Genomic DNA, 18,535 nt, shown 5'->3' on the forward strand with positions numbered 1-18,535 from the left:
CAAATGCTTCACTTGTGCACACTGGGGTTCCCCTTCCCAAATTGTCTAGGAATCCCTTTATCCTGAGATGTAGGGGTTATTATCCCCATTTTACAGAGGAGAAAGTCGAGGCTCAGAGAGAGACAGTGACATGCCCAGATGTTTTCTCCAGGTTGGTTGGTAGGACTCCCTCGCGCCCGTTCCCCACTGTGCTGGAGACGGGTCAGGCTCCCCAGTCCCGCCTGCAGCTGAAGCAGGGGCGGCGCCGGACTTGGGGAGGGCTCTTGGGGGGCGGGAGGGCCGGGCGGGGCAGGGCCTTGCCGGACGAATAGCTGCTGGGGCTGCGGCAGGGACCATGGAGGCTGGAGGCTGCCACTACCAGTTTCGGATCGTGCTGCTAGGGGACGCGGCGGTGGGCAAGACGTCGCTGCTGCGGCGCTACGTGGCGGGCACGCCCAGGACCCCGGAACCTGAGCCTGAGCCCGAGCCCACGGTGGGCGTCGAGTTCTACCGCCGCGCGCTGCAGCTGCGGGCCGGCCCGCGCGTCAAGCTGCAGCTCTGGGACACCGCGGGCCAGGAGCGCTTCAGGTGCAGGGCCCGCTGGAGCGCGGCGGGGGTTGGGGTGGGAGGGACCCCCACACGTGCCAACCGCAGTGGTCAAGTAGAGGTCTGGGGTCTCAGCGCCGGGTCCCGGTCTGCTGGGTCGGCCCCTCCCTCACTGGGTCACTCGTCCTACAAATACTGCCGGTGGGCCAAGCCCCAGAGCAGCATTTGGAGGGGAGGAGGCTTGCACCCTGACATTGAATTCTGGATCTGGGAGCTGAGACAGGCCACGGAGCACAGAGGGGCAGTGTCAGGGAGTCGACAAAGCAAGAGGGGCTTATGTTGGGCTTGAAGGGGAGGGAATAGAGAAGCAAAGACCTGCAGTCAGGAAACATCAGGCCTCCCGGGAGTGGAGAGGGAGTCGGGAGAGTCTGTGAATCACATTTGCTTTCTAACTGGGAGCACCCAGTCTCTTGGGAGGGACGCAGACAGAAGCACCGGCCTGTGTGTGATGAACTGTAATGGGGTGCGAGGCATTCTGTGGATCCCAACTGGAGGCCTTCCTGACTCTGGGGGTGTCTTGAAGGCATAAGTCTCTCCCAACTTTCCTCCCCACTCCCAGGTGCATCACCAGGTCCTTTTACCGAAATGTGGTGGGTGTCCTGCTGGTCTTTGATGTGACAAACAGGAAGTCCTTTGAACACATCCAAGACTGGCACCAGGAGGTCGTGGCCATTCAAGGTCCTGACAAAGCGATTTTCCTGCTGGTTGGCCACAAGAGTGACTTACAGAGTACCCGCTGTGTCTCAGCCCAGGAGGCAGAGGAGCTAGCCACTTCCCTGGGCATGGCCTTCATGGAGACCTCAGCCAAAAGCAACTGCAATGTGGACCTGGCTTTTGACACCCTTGCCAATGCCATCCAGCAGGCCTTGCAGCAGGGGGACATCAAGCTGGACTGGGGGGGCATCCGGCTCATCCACAAGACCCAAACCCCCAGGTCCTCCAGCAGGAAGCAGCATGGCCCATGCCAGTGTTGACTCTGGGAGAGAAAAGGCTAAAGCAGTGCCAACTTCAAACCTACTGGTGGGGTGGGGAGTGCTGGTATCTCCCTAGAGGACAGATGACAGAATAAATAGTATCCTGATATACTCATACCTGCTGGATTTGGGAGTCTTGGCTCAGTCCCTTTCCATGAAAAGGTCTAAGAGGCCAAGTGTGCAACTTCCTGTCTTTGAGCCTCAGTTTCCTCATCTGTCAATGGGTCTCATAACAGATCCCACCTCACAGGGAGGTTGTGGCCATGAATGAGATAAAGGATGGGATGTGCTCACCCAAAGCTGCCACACTGTGAATTGAATGACAAAAGCTGTCATCCCCATTCTGTCCCCTCTTGGCTTCGATGGGGCTGCTCTGGCAGCATTCCTGGGCTTGGACAATGAGACATGCAGCATCTGGACGCTCCGGCCCAGGCAAGGACATGTGTGGGGAACTCTGGACGCTCCGGCCCAGGCAAGGACAGGTGTGGGGAACTCCGGTGAGCCTGGCTTGAGGCCTCCTTAGGTCCTCAGGCTAGGTTAGTCTGGGCATGGGATTGAGGGTTGCTGCCAATGTCCCTGCCCCAAGCCCAGGGGCTGAATCTGGTACTGAGAGGCCGGGAGGAAAATAAATTAGCAGCAACTATATTGGGTGCACAGTGGACACTACGGTGAGCCACTAAGATCCCCATTCTGGGCTGAGGAGCCCGTGAACCCTCCTCTAAGCTGCTGGGAACAGTGCCGGGGTGGGGAGTAGCGGGTGAGAGGAGTGGACATCAGCTTGCAGCACTCTCTGGGAAGTGCCCACCCCTCAGGAGTGGCCACATCCAATATCTGTCTGTTGGGAGAGTTTCAAGGTCTTGTCCCAACTCTAGACAACTCTGAAGATCAACCCAGATTTTATCACTGTCCATGGGATTCATTGAGGACATTGTTGTGACATCACAGCCAAGTTCTCCTCTGTCCCATCTGCCTCCTTCCCTGCCTTCCCCAACCAGGCATCCATCTCAAGAATACCCCCTAAGATTTGAGGTTGCTGTGAGCTATGACACCCCAGCATTCCACCAAGGGTGACAAAGTGAGACTGTCTCAATAAATAAATAAATAAATATAAAGGCATTTCAATCCCTTAAAAAAAAGAATACTCCCTAAGAAATGTCTCCACACAAATCTCTCTCTCAGAATCCACCTTCTGAGAGCCTCATCTACAACAGGAACTGCTGGATAGAGAATGTCTGGGGAGCAATTAGGGAAAGTCTCTTGAAGGAGATGGTGTTTGTGTTGGGTGGAATCTCAGCAGGTGTAGAAGGGGGAATATCATTGTGCCAAGGGGCACGGGTAGGGCAAGGGCATTGCCACAGCAAAATGCACGGCCGCTTAACTCACCTTGTAACCTTAGGCCAGTTACTTCTCCTCCTGGAGCCTCAGTTTCCTCTTCAGTAACAGGTAACTGATAATCCCATCTCCCTAGGGTTCTTGAGAGGTTTTTAATCAGGCTGAGTTTCTCAGCTTCCTCCCCATGGAGTTGGATTAGGATGCCTCTGCTTTTTATTTTATTTTATTTTATTTTATTTTGAGACAGAGTCTTACTGTATCACCCTCGGTAGAGTGCCAGGGCATCACAGATCACTGCAACCTCAAATTCTTGGGCTTAAGTGATTCTCATGTGTCAGCCTCCCGAGTAGCTGAGACTACAGGGGCCCACCACAATGCCTGGCGTTTTTTTTGTTGTTGTTGTATTGTAGTTGTCATTGTTGTTTAGCAGGCCTGGGGCCAGCTCAAACTCGCCAGCTCCAGTGTATGTGGCCGGTGCCCTAACCACTGAGCTACGGGCACTGAGCCTGTCTCCGCTTTTTAAAACCATCTCGGGGCAGCCCCTGTGGCTCAAAGGAGTAGGGCGCTGGCACCATATGCCGGAGGTAGCAGGTTCAAACCCAGCCCCGGCCAAAAACTGCAAAAAAAAAAAAAAAAATTAAAGCCATCTCACTCATCCTCGTGATGGTGGTGTTGTGAGGTCAGCATAATTATTCTCATTTTACAGAGAGAAAGGCTGGGGCCAGTGGAGGAAAGTGATTTGCTTAGGGCACATTTTCATTCCTTCATCAATTTTTAAAAAATGAACACCTACTCTCTTCTAGTCTTTGGGGATGCAGCTGTGAACACAACAGAAAAGCCCTCCTGGGGCTGACATTCTTGTGGAAGAGAGTGAAAAAATGGGCGGTGCCTGTGGCTCAGTGGGTAGGGCACCAGCCCCATATACCAAGGGTGGCAGGTTCAAACCCAGCCCCGGCCAAACTGCAACAAAAAAATGGCCGGGCATTCTGGTAGGCGCCTGTAGTCCCAGCTACTCAGGAGGCTGAGGCAAGAGAATCACCTAAGTCCAAGGGCTGGAGGTTGCTGTGAGCTGTGATCCTATGGTACTCTACTGAGGGCGACAGAGTGAGACTCTGTCTCTAAAAAAAAAAAACTGAGTAAATAAATGAGCTCCATGTTTCCCACTTGTGTAGGTTCTCTGGCAACCACAGGTCAGGGAGAGGGGACTGAGAGTGACAGGGGCTTCTTTAGAGCAGGAGGTCCGGGAGGGCCTCTCTGAGGAGACGACCTTGAGCTGAGACCTGGAGGAGGAGAAGCCAAGAGAAGAACAGAGATCTGGGCAAAGGGAACAGTCACTGCAGGCAGCATCTTACTAGCGGGTTTATATACAGTATATCAACTCAGCCTTCACAACAAGCACGTACAGTAGGCACTATCATTTCATTTTACCAGTGAGGCGAAAGGCCCAGAGAGGTTAAGTGACTTGCCTAAAGTCCCCCAGCCAGTAAGTGGAGAAGGAATAGCAAGAACAGACTTGAGGCAGGAAAGGTGCGGGCTCTTTCTGGAAATTCACAGGAGACCCACGTGGCTGGAATGGTGGGGAGGAGCAGGTAACGCCCCTCCGCAGGATCAATGGCTTCTGCCCTCCCAGAGTCTCTGTTCAGGGGCACAGGCCTAAACGGAAGCTTGTTTGGGAGATAAACAGCTGCTCCAGGGGAAGGTGTGAGGCCCTCAAACCAAGTCCCCCAAACTCTGGGGGTAGACAGGAAAAAGAAGGGACACTCTCCTCTCTCAAAGTGCTGGGTGGGAGTTGGAGAACCAGTCCCTGAAGGCCAGGCCCATCCAGGGCAGGGTCCACCTCCAGGAAGAGGCAAAGCCTACTGTCCCCTGCTTGCATCGAACTCTCAGCCTGGTTCCCAAATGTAACATGGGGATAATAACAGATTCTGTCACACAGGGTTGTAAGATTCAATGACATGTACATCAACTCTTCCCACATACACGGTTCATCCACTGTGAGCCGTTTCTATTGCCAATGGCTTATTCTCAACCCCACAGCAATCCAGGGACATCAGCTATTCTTTTCTTGTCCACTTCAGAGACAGGGACCTCCGGTCCAGGGCAGGGAGACTGATGCAGCTGAATTGGTGAATCGAGGCAGCTCAGCACTCTAGTAATTTTCTCCACTGCCTCTGGCCAGCTTTGGGGATGGTCCTACCTCACATGCCCCTCAGTGTGGCAAAACTTCCAGAGACAGACAGTAGGTGGCTTTGATGGGCCTGTGCCTGCACAAGCAGGGAGGCAGCCCTGCCCAGGCCCCTGTCTAGAGGAAAGGCTGAGAACATCAATGGAGAAGGGGGAAGCAGAGAGGGTTGGGCCACCTGGGAACTGAACAGTCTCTCCCACCACTGCTCAGAGCCGGGCCTCCTCTCCTTTGAGCAAGTCCTGTGCCCCATTTGCCATCATGGTCACAGTTCAGGCCCCCAAGCTACCTCTGGTATAGATTGTGACAGTCCTCTTTTCTCTTTTTTTTTTTTTTTGAGACAGAGTCTCAAGCTGATGCCCTGGATACAGTACTATAGCATCACAGCTCACAGCAACCTCAAACTCTTGGGCTTAAGCAATTCTCTTGCCTCAGCCTCCCAAGGAGCTGGAATTACAGGCACCCACCGTAATGTCCGGCTATTTTTTGGTTGTAGTTGTCATTGTTGTTTGGCAGGCCCGGGCTGGGTTCGAACCCGCCAGCTCCAGTGTATATGGCTGGTGCCCTAGCCGCTGAGCTACAGGCACCAAGCTGACACTCCTCTTGAGGATCTCAGGCCTCCAGGGTTTCTCCTGTGATTCAGCATCTGCATCATCCCAGAGGAATCTTTTTATTTTATTTAATTTGATTAATTAATTAATTTTTTTATTGTTGAGACAGAGTCTCACTTTGTCACCCTCAGTAGAGGGCTGTGGCGTCATAGCTCACAGCAACCTCCAGCTCTTGGGCTTAAGCAATTCTCTTGGCTCAGCCTCCCAAGTAGCTGGGACTACAGGCCCTGGCCACAATGTCCAGCTACTTTTTTTTATTTTTGCAGTTTTGGCCGGGCTGGGCTTGAACCCGCCACCCCCAGTATATGACTCACTCCTTGAGTCACAGGCACTGCCCTGTCCAGCTACTTTTTCTTTTTTTTTTTTTTGCTTTTGCAGTTTTTGGCTGGGGCTGAGTTTGAACCCACCACCTCCAGCATATGGGGCGGGCACCCTACTCCTTGAGCCACAGGCACTACCCCCGTCCAGCTACTTTTAAAGACGGGGTCTTGGGCGGCGCCTGTGGCTCAACGGGTAGGGCGCCGGTCCCATATGCCGGAGGTGGCGGGTTCAAGCCCAGCCCCGGACAAAAAAAAAAAAAAAAAAAAAAAAAAGACGGGGTCTTGCTCTTGCTCACAGGAACAGTCACCGTAGCCTGCATCATACAAGATGGTCTCAAACCCGTGAACGCAGACAATCCACCCTCCTTGGCTTCCCACAGTGCTAGGATTATAGGCGTAAGCCTGGGTAGAGGGCCATCGTGGCATTGTTCACAGCAACCTCAAACTCCTGGGCTTGAGCAATTCTTTTGCCTCAGCCTCCCAAGTAGGTGGGACTATAGGCACCCACCACTACGCCTGGCTAGTTTTTCTACTTTTAGTAGAGATGGGATCTTGCTCTTGCTTAGTTTAGTCTCAAACTCCCAAGCTCAAGCAATCTGCCCACCTCAGCCTTCCAGAGTGCTAGCATTACAGGCATGAGCTACCATGCCTGGCCCAGATCTTTTTAAAGTAAAAATCTGGACCTGTACAGTGGCTCACACCTGTAATTTTAGCACTTTGGGAGGCCTAAGAAGGAGGATTGCTTGAGGCCAGGAGTTCAAGACCATCTTAAACAAGACCTGTCTCTACAAAATAACAGACAAGTTTTTATGGACAAATTTGCCATGGTGTGGTGGCACCTATAGTTGCAGTTATTCTGGGAGGCTGAGGCAGCAGCATCACCTGAGCCCAAATGTTTCGCTCTGTTGCCCAGGCTTCAGTGCAGTAGCCTGATCATAGCTCACTGAGCCTTAAATGCCTGGGCTCAAGTGATCCTCCTGCCTCAGCTTCCTGAGTAGCTACCACATTAAGCAAATTTTTAATTTTTTTGTAGACTTGGGGGTCTCACCATGTTGCCTAGGCTGGTTGCCAACTCCTGGGCTCAAGTATTCCTCCCACCTCAGCCTCCCAAAGTGCTGGGATTATAAGCATGAGTCACCATGGCCAGCCTACTCTCAGAGTTTTAGAAAAGGTTAAATGAGAACTCTTCCTGTATAATAATAATAATAATTCTTCTTTGCTTCAAGTACTTATTATACAGGAAGAGTTCACAAAATGGAAGTCCCCATCTCTTGTCCCTGAAAGTTTCTCTATTAAGAATGGAAGAGATGGCTTCCAAGAAGTAGGGGGGAGCTGGGAGGTGGGAGCTGGGGAGATGGGGGCATGAAAACTCTTTGCAGTGAAATTTTCTTTTTTTTTTTGGGCCTGGGCTAGGTTTGAACCTGCCACCTCCAGCATATGGGACCGGTGCCCTACTCCTTGAGCCATAGGCGCCGCCCTGCAGTGAAATTTTCACAAATTTTTTTCACCTCAATCCTGCCCCTTCTGTAATCTTCCCAATGTTTGAATTCTGAACCAAAAAAAAAAAAAAAGAGAGAGATGGGGCAGCGCCGGTGGCTCAGTGAATAGGGCACTGGCCCCATATATCGAGGGTAGCGGGTTTGAACCCAGCCCCAGCCAAACTGCAACAAAAAAATAGCCGGGCGTTGTGGCGGGCGCCTGTGGTTCCAGCTACTTGGGAGGCTGAGGCAAGAGAACTGCGTAAGCCCAAGAGCTGGAGGTTGCTGTGAGCTGTGACGCCATAGCAGTCTACAGAGGGCAACAAAGTTAGACTCCATCTCTAAAAAAAAAGAATGGAACGAGAAGTCCAAGTAACCATGATGTTGGGGAAACAACAAGGATTCTAGACTCAGTTCTTTTTTTGTTTGTTTAGAGTCTCACTGTGTTGCCCAGACTAGAGTTATGTGGCATCATAGCTCATAGCAACTTCAAACTCCTGGGCTCAAGCTATTTCCTGCCTCAACCTCCCAAGTAACTGGGAATTACAAGTGCCTGCCACAATGATTGGCTAATTTTTTCTTTTTTTTGTAGAGAGGTCTCTACTAAAGAGGTCTCACTCTTGCTTAGGCTTATGTGGAACTCCTGAGCTCAAGGGATCCTCCTGGCTTCGCCTCCCAGAGTGCTAGTATTACAAGCATCAGCCACCATGTCTGGCCCAGATTCAGTTCCTTTTTTTTTTTTGAGACAGAGTCTCAAGCTTTCACCTTGAGTAGAGTGCCATGGCGTCACCTCCCAGCAACCTCAAACTCTTGGACTTAAGTGATTCTCTTGCCTCAGCCTCCCAAGTAGCTGGGACTACAGGTGCCTGCCACAACACCCAGCTTTCTTTTTTTTTTCTTTTTTTAGAGACAGAGTCTCATTTTATTACCCTCGGTAGTGCCCTGGTGTCACAGCTCACAGCAACCTCCAGGTCTTGGGCTTAAGCGATTCTCTTGCCTCAGCCTCCCAAGTAACTGGGGCTACAAGTGCCCGCCATAACACCCAGCTATTTTTTGGTTGTAGTTGTCATTGTTGGTTGGCAGGCCCAGCTGGATTCAAACCCACCAGCTCTGGTGTATGTGGCAGGCACCCTAGCAGCTGAGCTACAGGTGCTGAGCCCAGTTTGGTTCTTAAAGGTCCTGACACCCTTCTAGAGATGTGGCCTCAGCTCTGCTAAGAGTGAGGTTCCAGAATATTCTCTTTGGACCTATCCTTAAGCTATTCTATGCAAGCGAAGTCCCTTCTCCAAGATGAGACCCCAGCCAAACCCTCCAGCCACAGCAGCTGTGACAAAGTTAGGCTCCTCAGCCTCCAGATCTGTGAGTTGCTTCCCTGCCTCAAAACACGCTGGCCGTCGGGTGGCGCCTGTGGCTCAGTGAGTAGGGCGCTGGCCCCATATACTGAGGGTGGCGGGTTCAAGCCCAGCCCCAGCTGAACTGCAACCAAAAAATAGCGGGCGTTGTGGTGGGCGCCTGTAGTCCCAGCTGCTTTGGAGGCTGAGGCAGGAGAATCGCTGAAGCCCAAGAGGTTGCTATGAGTCCTGTGACATCATGGCACTCTACCGAAGGCAGTAAAGTGAGACTCTGTCTCTACAAAAAAAAAAAAAAAAACACGCTGGCCGCGGCGGCTCATGCCTGTAATCCTAGCACTCTGGGAGGCAGAGGAGGGCAGATCGCTGAGTTCACATGAGTTTAAGACCAGCCTGAGCAAGAGAGAGACCCCATCTCTAAAAATAGCCAGGCATTGTGGCAGACACCTGTAGTCCCAGCTACTTGGGAGGCTGAGGTAAGAGGATCACTTGAGCCTAAGAGTTTGAGGTTGCTGTTAGCAATAACGCCACAGCACGCAACCCCAGGGCAACTGAGACTGTCTTTAAAAAAAATTCGGGCTCCGCGCCTGTGGCTCAAGCGGCTAAGGCGCCAGCCACATAGACCTGAGCTGGAGGGTTCGAATCCAGCCCAGGTCCGCCAAACAACAATGACGGCTGCAACCAAGAAATAACTGGGCGTTGTGGCGGGCACCTGTAGTCCCAGCTCCTTGGGAGGCTGAGGCAAGAGAATCGCTTAAGCCCAGGAGTTGGAGGTTGCTGTGAGCTATGATGCTATGGTGCTCTACCCAGGGCGGCAGTCTCAAAAAAAAAAAAAAAAAAAAAATTCCAATTGAATATATCCCCTCTTCATCTTAGAAGGAACAGAGCTGCAATGTGCCACTATTGGATCCTTTCTGAAGACACTGCCTGCTCTGACAGCCGCAGAAAGCACGTCCATGCACCTTGTCCATGCTCAGGTTGGAACCCATCCTCTACCCTCTCACCCTCAGCCTCTTCACATGGTAAAATGATTCTGATTCCTAACTAACAAGATAGTTAGAGGATTAAATATGTCAAGCACCCAATGTCAAGTTCCTCTTGCTAACAAGCCTCTTTTGTATCTTTCATGTGTTCCTTTGCCTAGAATGTCCTTCTTCCATCTTTGTTAAACTGTTCACCCTTCAGGGCTCAGCCCAAATGCTGCCTTACATAACGTATCAGCTCCTTCTCAGAGCTTTCAGGGTGCTTAGCAGCTCTTTCCTTCTCAGCTCTGGCACTGTTGTCTGTATCTTACAGCCCCCCCTAGACTGCAGTCCTTCAAGGCCAGGGCTATTTGATTCTCTTGAAGAACCTACTATGGGTGGAGCTTTTAAAAAGTGTTACAGAAATTTTTTAAAACACCCAAGAATAAAGAAGATACTATAGGTGGTGCCTGTAGCTCAGTGGGTAGGGCGTCAGCCACATACACCGAGGCTGGTGGGTTTGAATCCGGGCCAGGCCAGCTAAACGACAATTGCAACAAAAAAAAATAGCTGGGCATTGTGGCAGGCGCCTGTAATCCCAGCTACTTGGGAGGCTGAGGCAAGAGAATCACTTAAGCCCAAGAGTTTGAGGTTGCTGTGAGCTGTGATGCCACGGCACTCTACCCAGGGCAACAGCTTAAGGCTCTGTTTCAAAAAAAAAAAAAAAAAAGAAGAAGAAGATACTATAAAGTATAAAACAGTATGAAGAACTCTTTGTGCCCCATGTAACTTAACCTCAATAAATACCAACAGGTATGGCCAATCTTATTTTACCATCCTCCCTTGTTTTATGAATCCAGCTTTAACCTAACACTCCCAACCCTGGTACAGAGCATGTGCTCCATCTACTGTCCCAGGGCTCCTGGCTGGGACATCTCCTCCTAGCTGTGCTGGGAGTGCTGGGAGAGGCGAGCTTTACACTGCACTGCCCCTATTCCTGCAGGAATTGGCCTAGGGCTGGATGCACGCCAAGGGGAGGAAGAGGGAGATAGCCTAGCACAAAGGGCTGTGATCTCCACGACCCTTTGAGCCTCCACATGGCGACCACTCAGGATGGATACAGGACCAGGGCTTCTATTTCAGGGAATTTCCACTTCTGTCTTGATGGGACCCAGCTCTGCCAGGTGGTTTCTTTCTTTTTTTTTTTAGAGACAGAGTCTCACTTTGTCACCCTCGGTAGAGTGCCGTGGAGTCACAGCTCACAGCAACCTCTAGCTCTTGGACTTAGGCGATTCTCTTGCCTCAGCCTCCCAAGTAGCTGGGACTACAGGCGCCCACCACAACGCCCCGCGATTTTTTTGTTGCAGTTTGGCCAGGGCTGGGTTCGAACCTGCCACCCTGGGTATATGGAGCCAGCACCCTACTCACTGAGCCACAGGTGCTGCCCTGCCAGGTGGTTCCAAATGACACTATGACATCTTGTAGAAGTTTTGTGGAGGCTTCTCTATGCCTACGTCTGGAGTGTCCTGGGGAACCTAGACCTGGAGGCCCCTGATCTTTGGGTTCTGGCTCTACTTCTCCTGCAAGTCTGATTCAGCCCCAAGGCCACATGGTTTGTGCATCAGCTCTGGCCTCACTTCTCCTCCTAGCTGGCCTCAGTGTCTTACACGGACATCCTCTGGTAATACTAGTTCCATATCATCCTCCTGGGAGACTCAACTGTGGGCAAATTATCCTTGTTGGGATGCTGCACAGAGGGCATCTTTGTTGAGGTAGCTGGGGGTACAGGTAGAGACCCAATGCTGAAACACAGGTGACCAGGAAGGTCCTGGTAAGTTTGGCAGCAGCAGGCCTCTGGACATGGTCCCTGTTCCCTACCTTCTACACCATCTCAACCCTGAGAGCCAAGGAAGGAGCATCTGCCAGGAAGGGTGGGGCAGGAGAAGGGGCCTTGGAGGTCATTTAGAACAATGGGACTCTGGACCGATAGCACAAGTCTGAGTCCTGCCCCGTCTAGTGACCTTGGAGAAGTCACGTGACACCTCCAGACCTCAGAGTTCTTACCTGCAAAATAAGGGGTCACACTGGATGACCTCTGAAGACTCTTTGTCTTTTTTTGAGACAGAGTTTTATGTCGCCCTTGGTAGAGTGCTGTGGCATCACAGCTCATAGCAACCTCAAAGTCTCTCTTTGGCGTAAGCGATTCTCTTGCCTCAGCCTCCCAAGTACCTGGGACTACAGGTGCCTGCCAAAACACCAGGCTATTTTTTTTTTTTAGAGACAGAGTCTCACTTTGTTACCCTCGGTAGTGTTGTGGTGTCACAGCTCACAGCAACCTCCAGCTCTTGGGCTTAGGTAATTCTCTTGTTGATTCAGCCTCCCGAATAGCTGGAACTACAGGCACCTGCCACAATGCCCAGCTATTCTTTTGTTGCAGTTTGGCTGGGGCCGGGTTTGAACCTGCCACTCTCGGCATATGGGCCAGCACCCTACTCACTGAGCCACAATAGCGCCACCCCAGCCTATTTTTTGTTGTAGTGGTCATTATTATTTAGCTGGCCCAGGCAGGGTTTGAACCCGCCACCCTTAGTGTATGTGGCTGGTGCCATAAGCACTGTGCTATGAGCGCCAAGCCATGAAGACCCTTGTCTTCAGGCCAAGAATGAATACAACTTCCTCTAGGAATTCCAGAAAAGCATTGCCAAAACTTGGGTGCCTCCTCAGTTTGTAGCTCATGACAAAAGCTCACCATGCCCAATTCTTATGACAGAAAAACTAGACTTAGCTCCTTCTGATGTTTGGCCTCCTTTGGAGTAAGATAACAGAAAAATCCTTGTGCTTTCTTCAAACACAGAAATAAATAACAGCACTGCCACCTGCTGACTGGAGAGCTATACCAGCCTTGCCTGTCCTCCTAACTCCTGTCATTTCAGAGGCTGTAAGCCATATGCCCTGTGTCTTTCAATTAGTAACTTCTTTATTCTGGAAAAGCAAATGAAAAGTCATATTCATATAAACACTGACATTACAAAGTACAAGGAAAAGGGGAAAGGAGAAGGAAATAAAACCCTCTATAAATCCTGCTAATACTGTCTCAGCCAACAAGATCATACTGCTTTGTTCCATATTCAATCACTTATATAATAAACCACAAATAAAATCTTCTCTGGAAGATACACTGCTCCTCTTTGCGACGGCAGGGAAACAGGCCAGGAAGTTGGGGTAGGAGGCTTTATTCTTTTGGCAGATCCTCTCAGTCATTATAGATATTGCTGCACTGTTAATAAAAAATATATGCTTCTCTGTAAAGCATTAAAAAAAAAATTCCAAAGATGAGATGGCTGAGGTCTCAGCTCAAGTATCTCCGAATACATTTTTGTCCATTCCCTGACCTTTCCGTGTGTTATTTCTTCGTTGTTTTTCGGATCAATGCCATTCTCTGAAAGGAGAGAGAAATAAGCAGTTACACTGGGGCAGTTAGAGTCAGGAGCCTCCTGGAACATCCATGTGTAGCTAGCAGGCAGCATCATCTACACTGTAGGCTGGAGCCCTCAGGGTCTCCACCTCCAGCTGAGCAGTTCCTTCCAACCAGACAGCAGTCTGGAGGGCCCCAACACATGTTTAGAGGGGCCAGTAGATCCGTTGCATTGATCAAAAGAGCCAAACTGCTCTAGGAGAGCAGGGTGGCAAAAAAGTTAAAAGCAGGAGAAGGTGAGAGTTCTTGCATTTGGGGAACTTTGAGGATAACCTAGCAAAGGATGTGTTTTCTAGACTCTCCATACCCCATTCTCTTCTTTCTCTGCTGGAGAAAATAGGAAAAGAGCCTCAATTTCAAGCTTGTCATCATATACAAAGGAAACTGACAGTTCACAACTGATGACCTGCCGTGAAGAGAAACTGAAGACTAATAACCTCTACCAAAACCCACCACGGGGCCAGGCGACGTGGCTCACATCTGTAATCCTAGCACTCTGAGAGGCTGAGGCGGGTGGATTGCCTGAGCTCAGAAGTTCAAGACCAGCCTAAGCCTCAAGAGTGAGACCACATTTCTGCTAAAAATAAAAAAAACTTGCTGGGTTTTGTGGGAGGCATCTGTAGTCCTAGCTACTGGGGAGGCTAAGGCAGGAGGATCGCTTGAGCCCAAAAGTTTAAGGTTGTGAGCGAGGACACCAGGGCACGGAGTGGCTAAAAACTGCTGTGGAAACATTCAGATCAGAGTTTCAATTCTTACTATTACCAGCCAGTGTGCAAATTAACAGCTTGCTTTGCTCACTCTTTTTTATCAAGAAATAATGCCAGCGGGTGGCGCCTGTGGCTCAAGGAGTAGGGCGCCAGCCCCATATGCCAGAGGTGGCGGGTTCAAACCTAGCCCCGGCCAAAAAAAGAAAAAAAAAAAGAAATAGTGCCAGGGCGGCACCTGTGGCTCAAGGAATAGGGTGTCAGCCCCATCTCCTGGCGGGTTTGACCCTGGCTCCGGCCAAAAACTGCAAAAAAAAAAAAAGAAAGAAATCGTGCCAATATTATGATTATTTGTTGACTAAATAAATAGGATTAAGAAGTCGATAATTTGGGAGCAGAGCCAAAGTGACAGTCACTTGCCTAGAGAGACCCCTTTCTGAAGAACAGAGCAGTCCTTTCATTCAGGCTTTTGGCAGTTTCCTTGTAGGGGTTTCTCTATGAGCTCTCTAAACATCTACTCCAAAGATACCAGGCTGTGGCAAAGCAAGTGGCACTCACTCAGGACTGCCCAGCAGTGCCTGCCAATAAAGCTCACTTTTCAAATTAGAGTAGTTGATTAAATTAAGACATAAAAGTGAGGCCAACAGTGCTGTTGGACTGACCAAAGACAGGGACAACTTGCTCTCTTAAAATGGTATTCTCATACTGACCTCTGCATTCCTTGGCAAGAAAATAGAACTGGGTGTATTGGCTCATTCCTGTAATCCCAGCAGTTTGAGAGGCTAAAGTGGGAGGTTCACCTAAGACCAGGAGTTTAAGAACAACGTAGGCAGGCGGTGCCCGTGGCTCAGTGAGTAGGGTGCCAGCCCCATATACCAAGGGTGGTGGGTTCAAACCTAGCCCCAGGCAAATTGCAACAAAATAATAGCCAGGTGGTGTGGTGGGCACCTGTAGTCCCAGCTACTCAGGAGGCTGAGGTAAGAGAATCGCCTAAGCTTAAGAGCTAGAAGTTGCTGTGAGCTGTGATGCCATGGCATTCTACCGAGGGTGACAAAGTGAGACTCTGTCTCTAAAAAAAAAAAAAAAAAGACCAGCCTAGGCATTACAGTGAGACCCTGTCTCTACCAAAAAAAATTATGTAGGCACAGTGGTATGTACCTATAGTCCTAGCTACTCAAAAGGCTGAGGCAGTATCACCTGAACCTAGGAATTTGAAACTGCAATGAACTATGATCAATTTTTTATTTTTTATTTATTTTTTTGATAGTCTTACTGTCACCCTAGGTAAAGTACTGTACCATCATAGCTCACAGCAACCTCAAAACTCTTTGGCTCAAGTGATCCTCTTGCCTCAGCCTCCCGAGTAGCTGGGACTACTGGCACCCACCACAACTCGCAGTTAGTTTTTCTATTTTTAGTAGAGACAGGATCTCAGGATCTCTTCTTGCTCAGGCTGATCTTAAACTCCTGAGCTCAAGCTATCCACTGCCTCGGCCTCCCACAGTGCTAGGATTACACAGGCATGAGCCACTGAGCCCTGCCATGTTTTTATTTTATTTTTTGAGACAGTCTTACTATGTCACCCTGGGGAGAGTGCTGTGGTATCATCTTAGCTCACAGCAACCTCGAACTCTTAAGACTCAAGTGATCCTCTTGCCTTAGCCTCCTAAGCAGCTGAGACTATAGGAGTCTGCCATGAGCCCTACTAATTTTTTTTTTTTTTTTTAGTAGAGACACGGTCTTACTCTTGTTCATGCTGGTCTCAAACTCCTGAGCTCAAGGAATTCACTCACCTCAGACTCCCAAAGTGCTAGGATTACAGGTGTGAGCCACCACGCCTGGGCCCATGATCGAGTTTTTTTTTTTTTTTGTAGAGACAGAGTCTTACTTTATGGCCCTCAGTAGAGTGCTGTGGCCTCACATAGCTCACAGCAACCTCCAACTCCTGGGCTTAAGCGATTCTCTTGCCTCAGCCTCCCGAGTAGCTGGGACTACAGGCACCCGCCACAACGCCCAGCTATTTTTTGGTTGTAGTTTAGCCGGGGCCAGGTTTGAACCCGCCACCCTCGGTATATGGGGCCAGTGCCTTACCAACTGAGCCACAGGCGCTGCCCCCCATGATCGAGTTTTTAAAGGACATTGCACTTCAGTCTAGGTAGTGATAGGAAGACCCTGTCTCTTAAAAAAAAAAGAGGGCAGAGAACCAAGGTTAAGCTTGGAGATAGGCCTATGTCTGGCACAGCAGCCTGGATACATCCTCTCAGCACAAGTACAGAACACTTCTGTTTTCTTTAACCTGCTCTCTCCTCGTAGGGTCAGATATGGTGTTCAGCAACAATGAAGGGAGATTTCATTAAGGAAATGTAAAGAGGGTGAGCTCCATCCATGTTAGAAAAACCTACAATCAACAGCTTTAAGTGACACCCATCAGAGCTGAGAGAGAAAACAGAACCCACGTGGGAAGAGCACAGCACCAAGGAAGCACGTGACTGATCTTCCACAGACTGCTGCTGCCTCTTGTCCTCTCTGACCCTTGAGGGGACAGAGTGAAGCTTGCTGTGTGGAAGAAGTGAGGCCCCTCGTAAGTACCTGTGTGCACCCCTTCTGGGATATACCTTGAGGGAGCAGCCCCAGATGTCCCTAAGGCTCTGGTGGCTCCTCACCTGTTTATGAGCTTCTGTGGTGCAAGCTTTTTTGTAGGGTCGGATTTCTTCAGAGCCAAATCCTGGGATCCACATGTTCCACTGGCGCTCTGCAAAAAAAGAAGTCAGCACAGAGATAAGGGTAACAGGAAGGCAGTGTCAAGAGCACAATGTGAACCTCAGACGAGGGTCGGGAGAAGGAATCTGGGCATCAACTGTCCTAACACTAACCCTCTAGAGGGATTCTATGGAATAGAAATAGGGACATCACACGTGGCTCTGCCTAGGTTTTAAGGACACAATTAGAGCTTCTTGCACAAAAAATGAGGGTAAATTAGTCAAAGCTGTGACTGCTTTCCATTCAGGTTATCTCATCTACATGAAATGAAAGTCGTTTCTCTCTTCAGTTATCTCATCCCTAAGCTCCAAGTAACTGTTCTCAAACCTAAAGAAAACCTAGGGACATAAAGGGCATCTCTAAATCCTGGAACTAAGAGTGAAAGCCCAGCTCTGCTGCTTTACTATGGACCTAATAACTAGTGGACTCAGTTTCTACATCTTTTTTTTTTTTTTTTGAGACAGAGCCTCAAGCTGTCGCCCTGGGTAGAGTGCCATGGCATCACAGCTCACAGCAACCTCCAATGCCTGGTCTTAAGCGATTCTCTTGCCTCAGCCTCCCAAGTAGCTGGGACTACTGGCGCCCACCACAATGCCTGGCTATTTTTTGGTTGCAGCCGTCATTGTTGTTTGGCAGGCCAGGGCTGGATTCGAACCCGCCAGCTCAGGTGTATGTGGCTAGTGCCTTAGCCGCCTGAGCCACAGGTGCTGAGCCAGTTTCTTCATATCTTATATGGTAGTAACAACAATAATAACCACCTCAGAGGGTGGCTGAGACATTCGGTGACATAATACATGTGAAGTGTTTAGCCTAGAGCCTGGGATAAAGACATACATATGGATATAGACACACGTATGTCCATATCACAGCTCCATGCTCTGGTGACACTGGATATCATAATCCCTATAAGATTGTCACTAGCATTTTCCAGAGAACAGGGACTTTGTTTATTCAACTTTGTCAATAACTAGCTACACAGCCTCTAACCCACAAATATAGGTGTACTATACTTTAAGTATACCTAGTATTAAAAACTTATACCTCGGGCGGCGCCTGTGGCTCAAAGGAGTAGGGCGCCAGCCCCATATGCCGGAGGTGGTGGGTTCAAACCCAGCCCTGGCCCAAAACTGCAAAAATAAAAATAAAAAAAAACAAAAAACATATACCTCAGCCAGGCACAGTGGCTCACCCTTGTAATCCTAGCACTTTGGGAGTATAAGGATGAGCCAGGTAAATTGCTTGAGCTTAGGAGTTTAAGACCGGTCTGAGCAAGAATGAGACCCTGTCTCTATTAAAAATAGAAAAACTGGCTCAGTGCCTGTGGCTCAAACGGCACCAGCCACATATACCTGAGCTGGCGGGTTCAAATCCAGCCTGGGCCCAACAAACGACGATGACGACTGCAACCAAAAAAAAAAAAAATAGCCGGGCGTTGTGGCGGGCGCCTGTAGTCCCACCTACTTAGGAGGAGGAGGCAGGAAAATCGCTTGAGCCCAGGAGTTGGAGGTTGCTGTGAGCTGTGATACCACAGCACTCTACCCAGGGTGACAACTTGAGGCTATCTCAAAAAAAAAAAAAAAAAGAAAAACTAACTGGGCACAGTGGTGCACACCTGTAGTCTCAGTTCCTGGGGAGGTTGAGGCAAGAGGATTGCTCAAGAGTCTAACATTGCTGTGAACTAGGATACCACAGCACTCTAACCAGAGCGACAGAATGAGACTTGGTCTCAAAAAAAAAAAAAATTATACCTCAAACTCTGGTTTCTCTTCAGGTCATATAAATCTTCTGCCTTTTAAAAAATCA

The 18,535-nt window shown here is 49.7% G+C and overlaps 2 protein-coding genes across 6 annotated transcripts in view; one reads left to right on the top strand and one right to left on the bottom strand.

Moving 5' to 3' along the window:
* Positions 1 to 334: 334 nt before the first annotated feature.
* RAB42 (RAB42, member RAS oncogene family) lies at positions 335 to 1,695 on the top strand. Its single transcript, XM_053576227.1, has 2 exons — positions 335 to 567; positions 1,145 to 1,695. Exons 1-2 carry the CDS (start codon positions 335 to 337, stop codon positions 1,557 to 1,559), a joined length of 648 nt encoding a protein of 215 aa, XP_053432202.1. The 3' UTR covers positions 1,560 to 1,695.
* An 11,062-nt stretch (positions 1,696 to 12,757) lies between these two features.
* Positions 12,758 to 18,535, bottom strand: part of TAF12 (TATA-box binding protein associated factor 12) — a 34,595-nt gene continuing 28,817 nt past the window's right edge. For all 5 annotated transcript variants that reach the window (XM_053576232.1, XM_053576228.1, XM_053576230.1 and 2 more), the window contains 2 exons: positions 16,636 to 16,724; positions 12,758 to 13,232 (listed from right to left, as the gene is read on the bottom strand). In XM_053576232.1, coding sequence (XP_053432207.1) covers positions 13,197 to 13,232; positions 16,636 to 16,724 — 125 coding nt within the window. In that variant the 3' untranslated portion in view covers positions 12,758 to 13,196. The remainder of the gene's footprint in view (positions 13,233 to 16,635; positions 16,725 to 18,535) is intronic.

This window comes from Nycticebus coucang, chromosome 22 (genome assembly GCF_027406575.1).
Source record: "Nycticebus coucang isolate mNycCou1 chromosome 22, mNycCou1.pri, whole genome shotgun sequence".
NCBI lineage: Eukaryota > Metazoa > Chordata > Mammalia > Primates > Lorisidae > Nycticebus > Nycticebus coucang.

What these genes read in the sequence shown, in the direction of transcription:
- RAB42 (XM_053576227.1), top strand. Translation starts at nt 335, where the DNA reads ATGGAGGCTGGAGGCTGCCACTACCAGTTTCGGATCGTGCTGCTAGGG. An exon ending in GCGGGCCAGGAGCGCTTCAG is followed by an intron (nt 568 to 1,144) that starts GTGCAGGGCCCG and finishes CCCCACTCCCAG; the next exon opens with GTGCATCACCAGGTCCTTTT.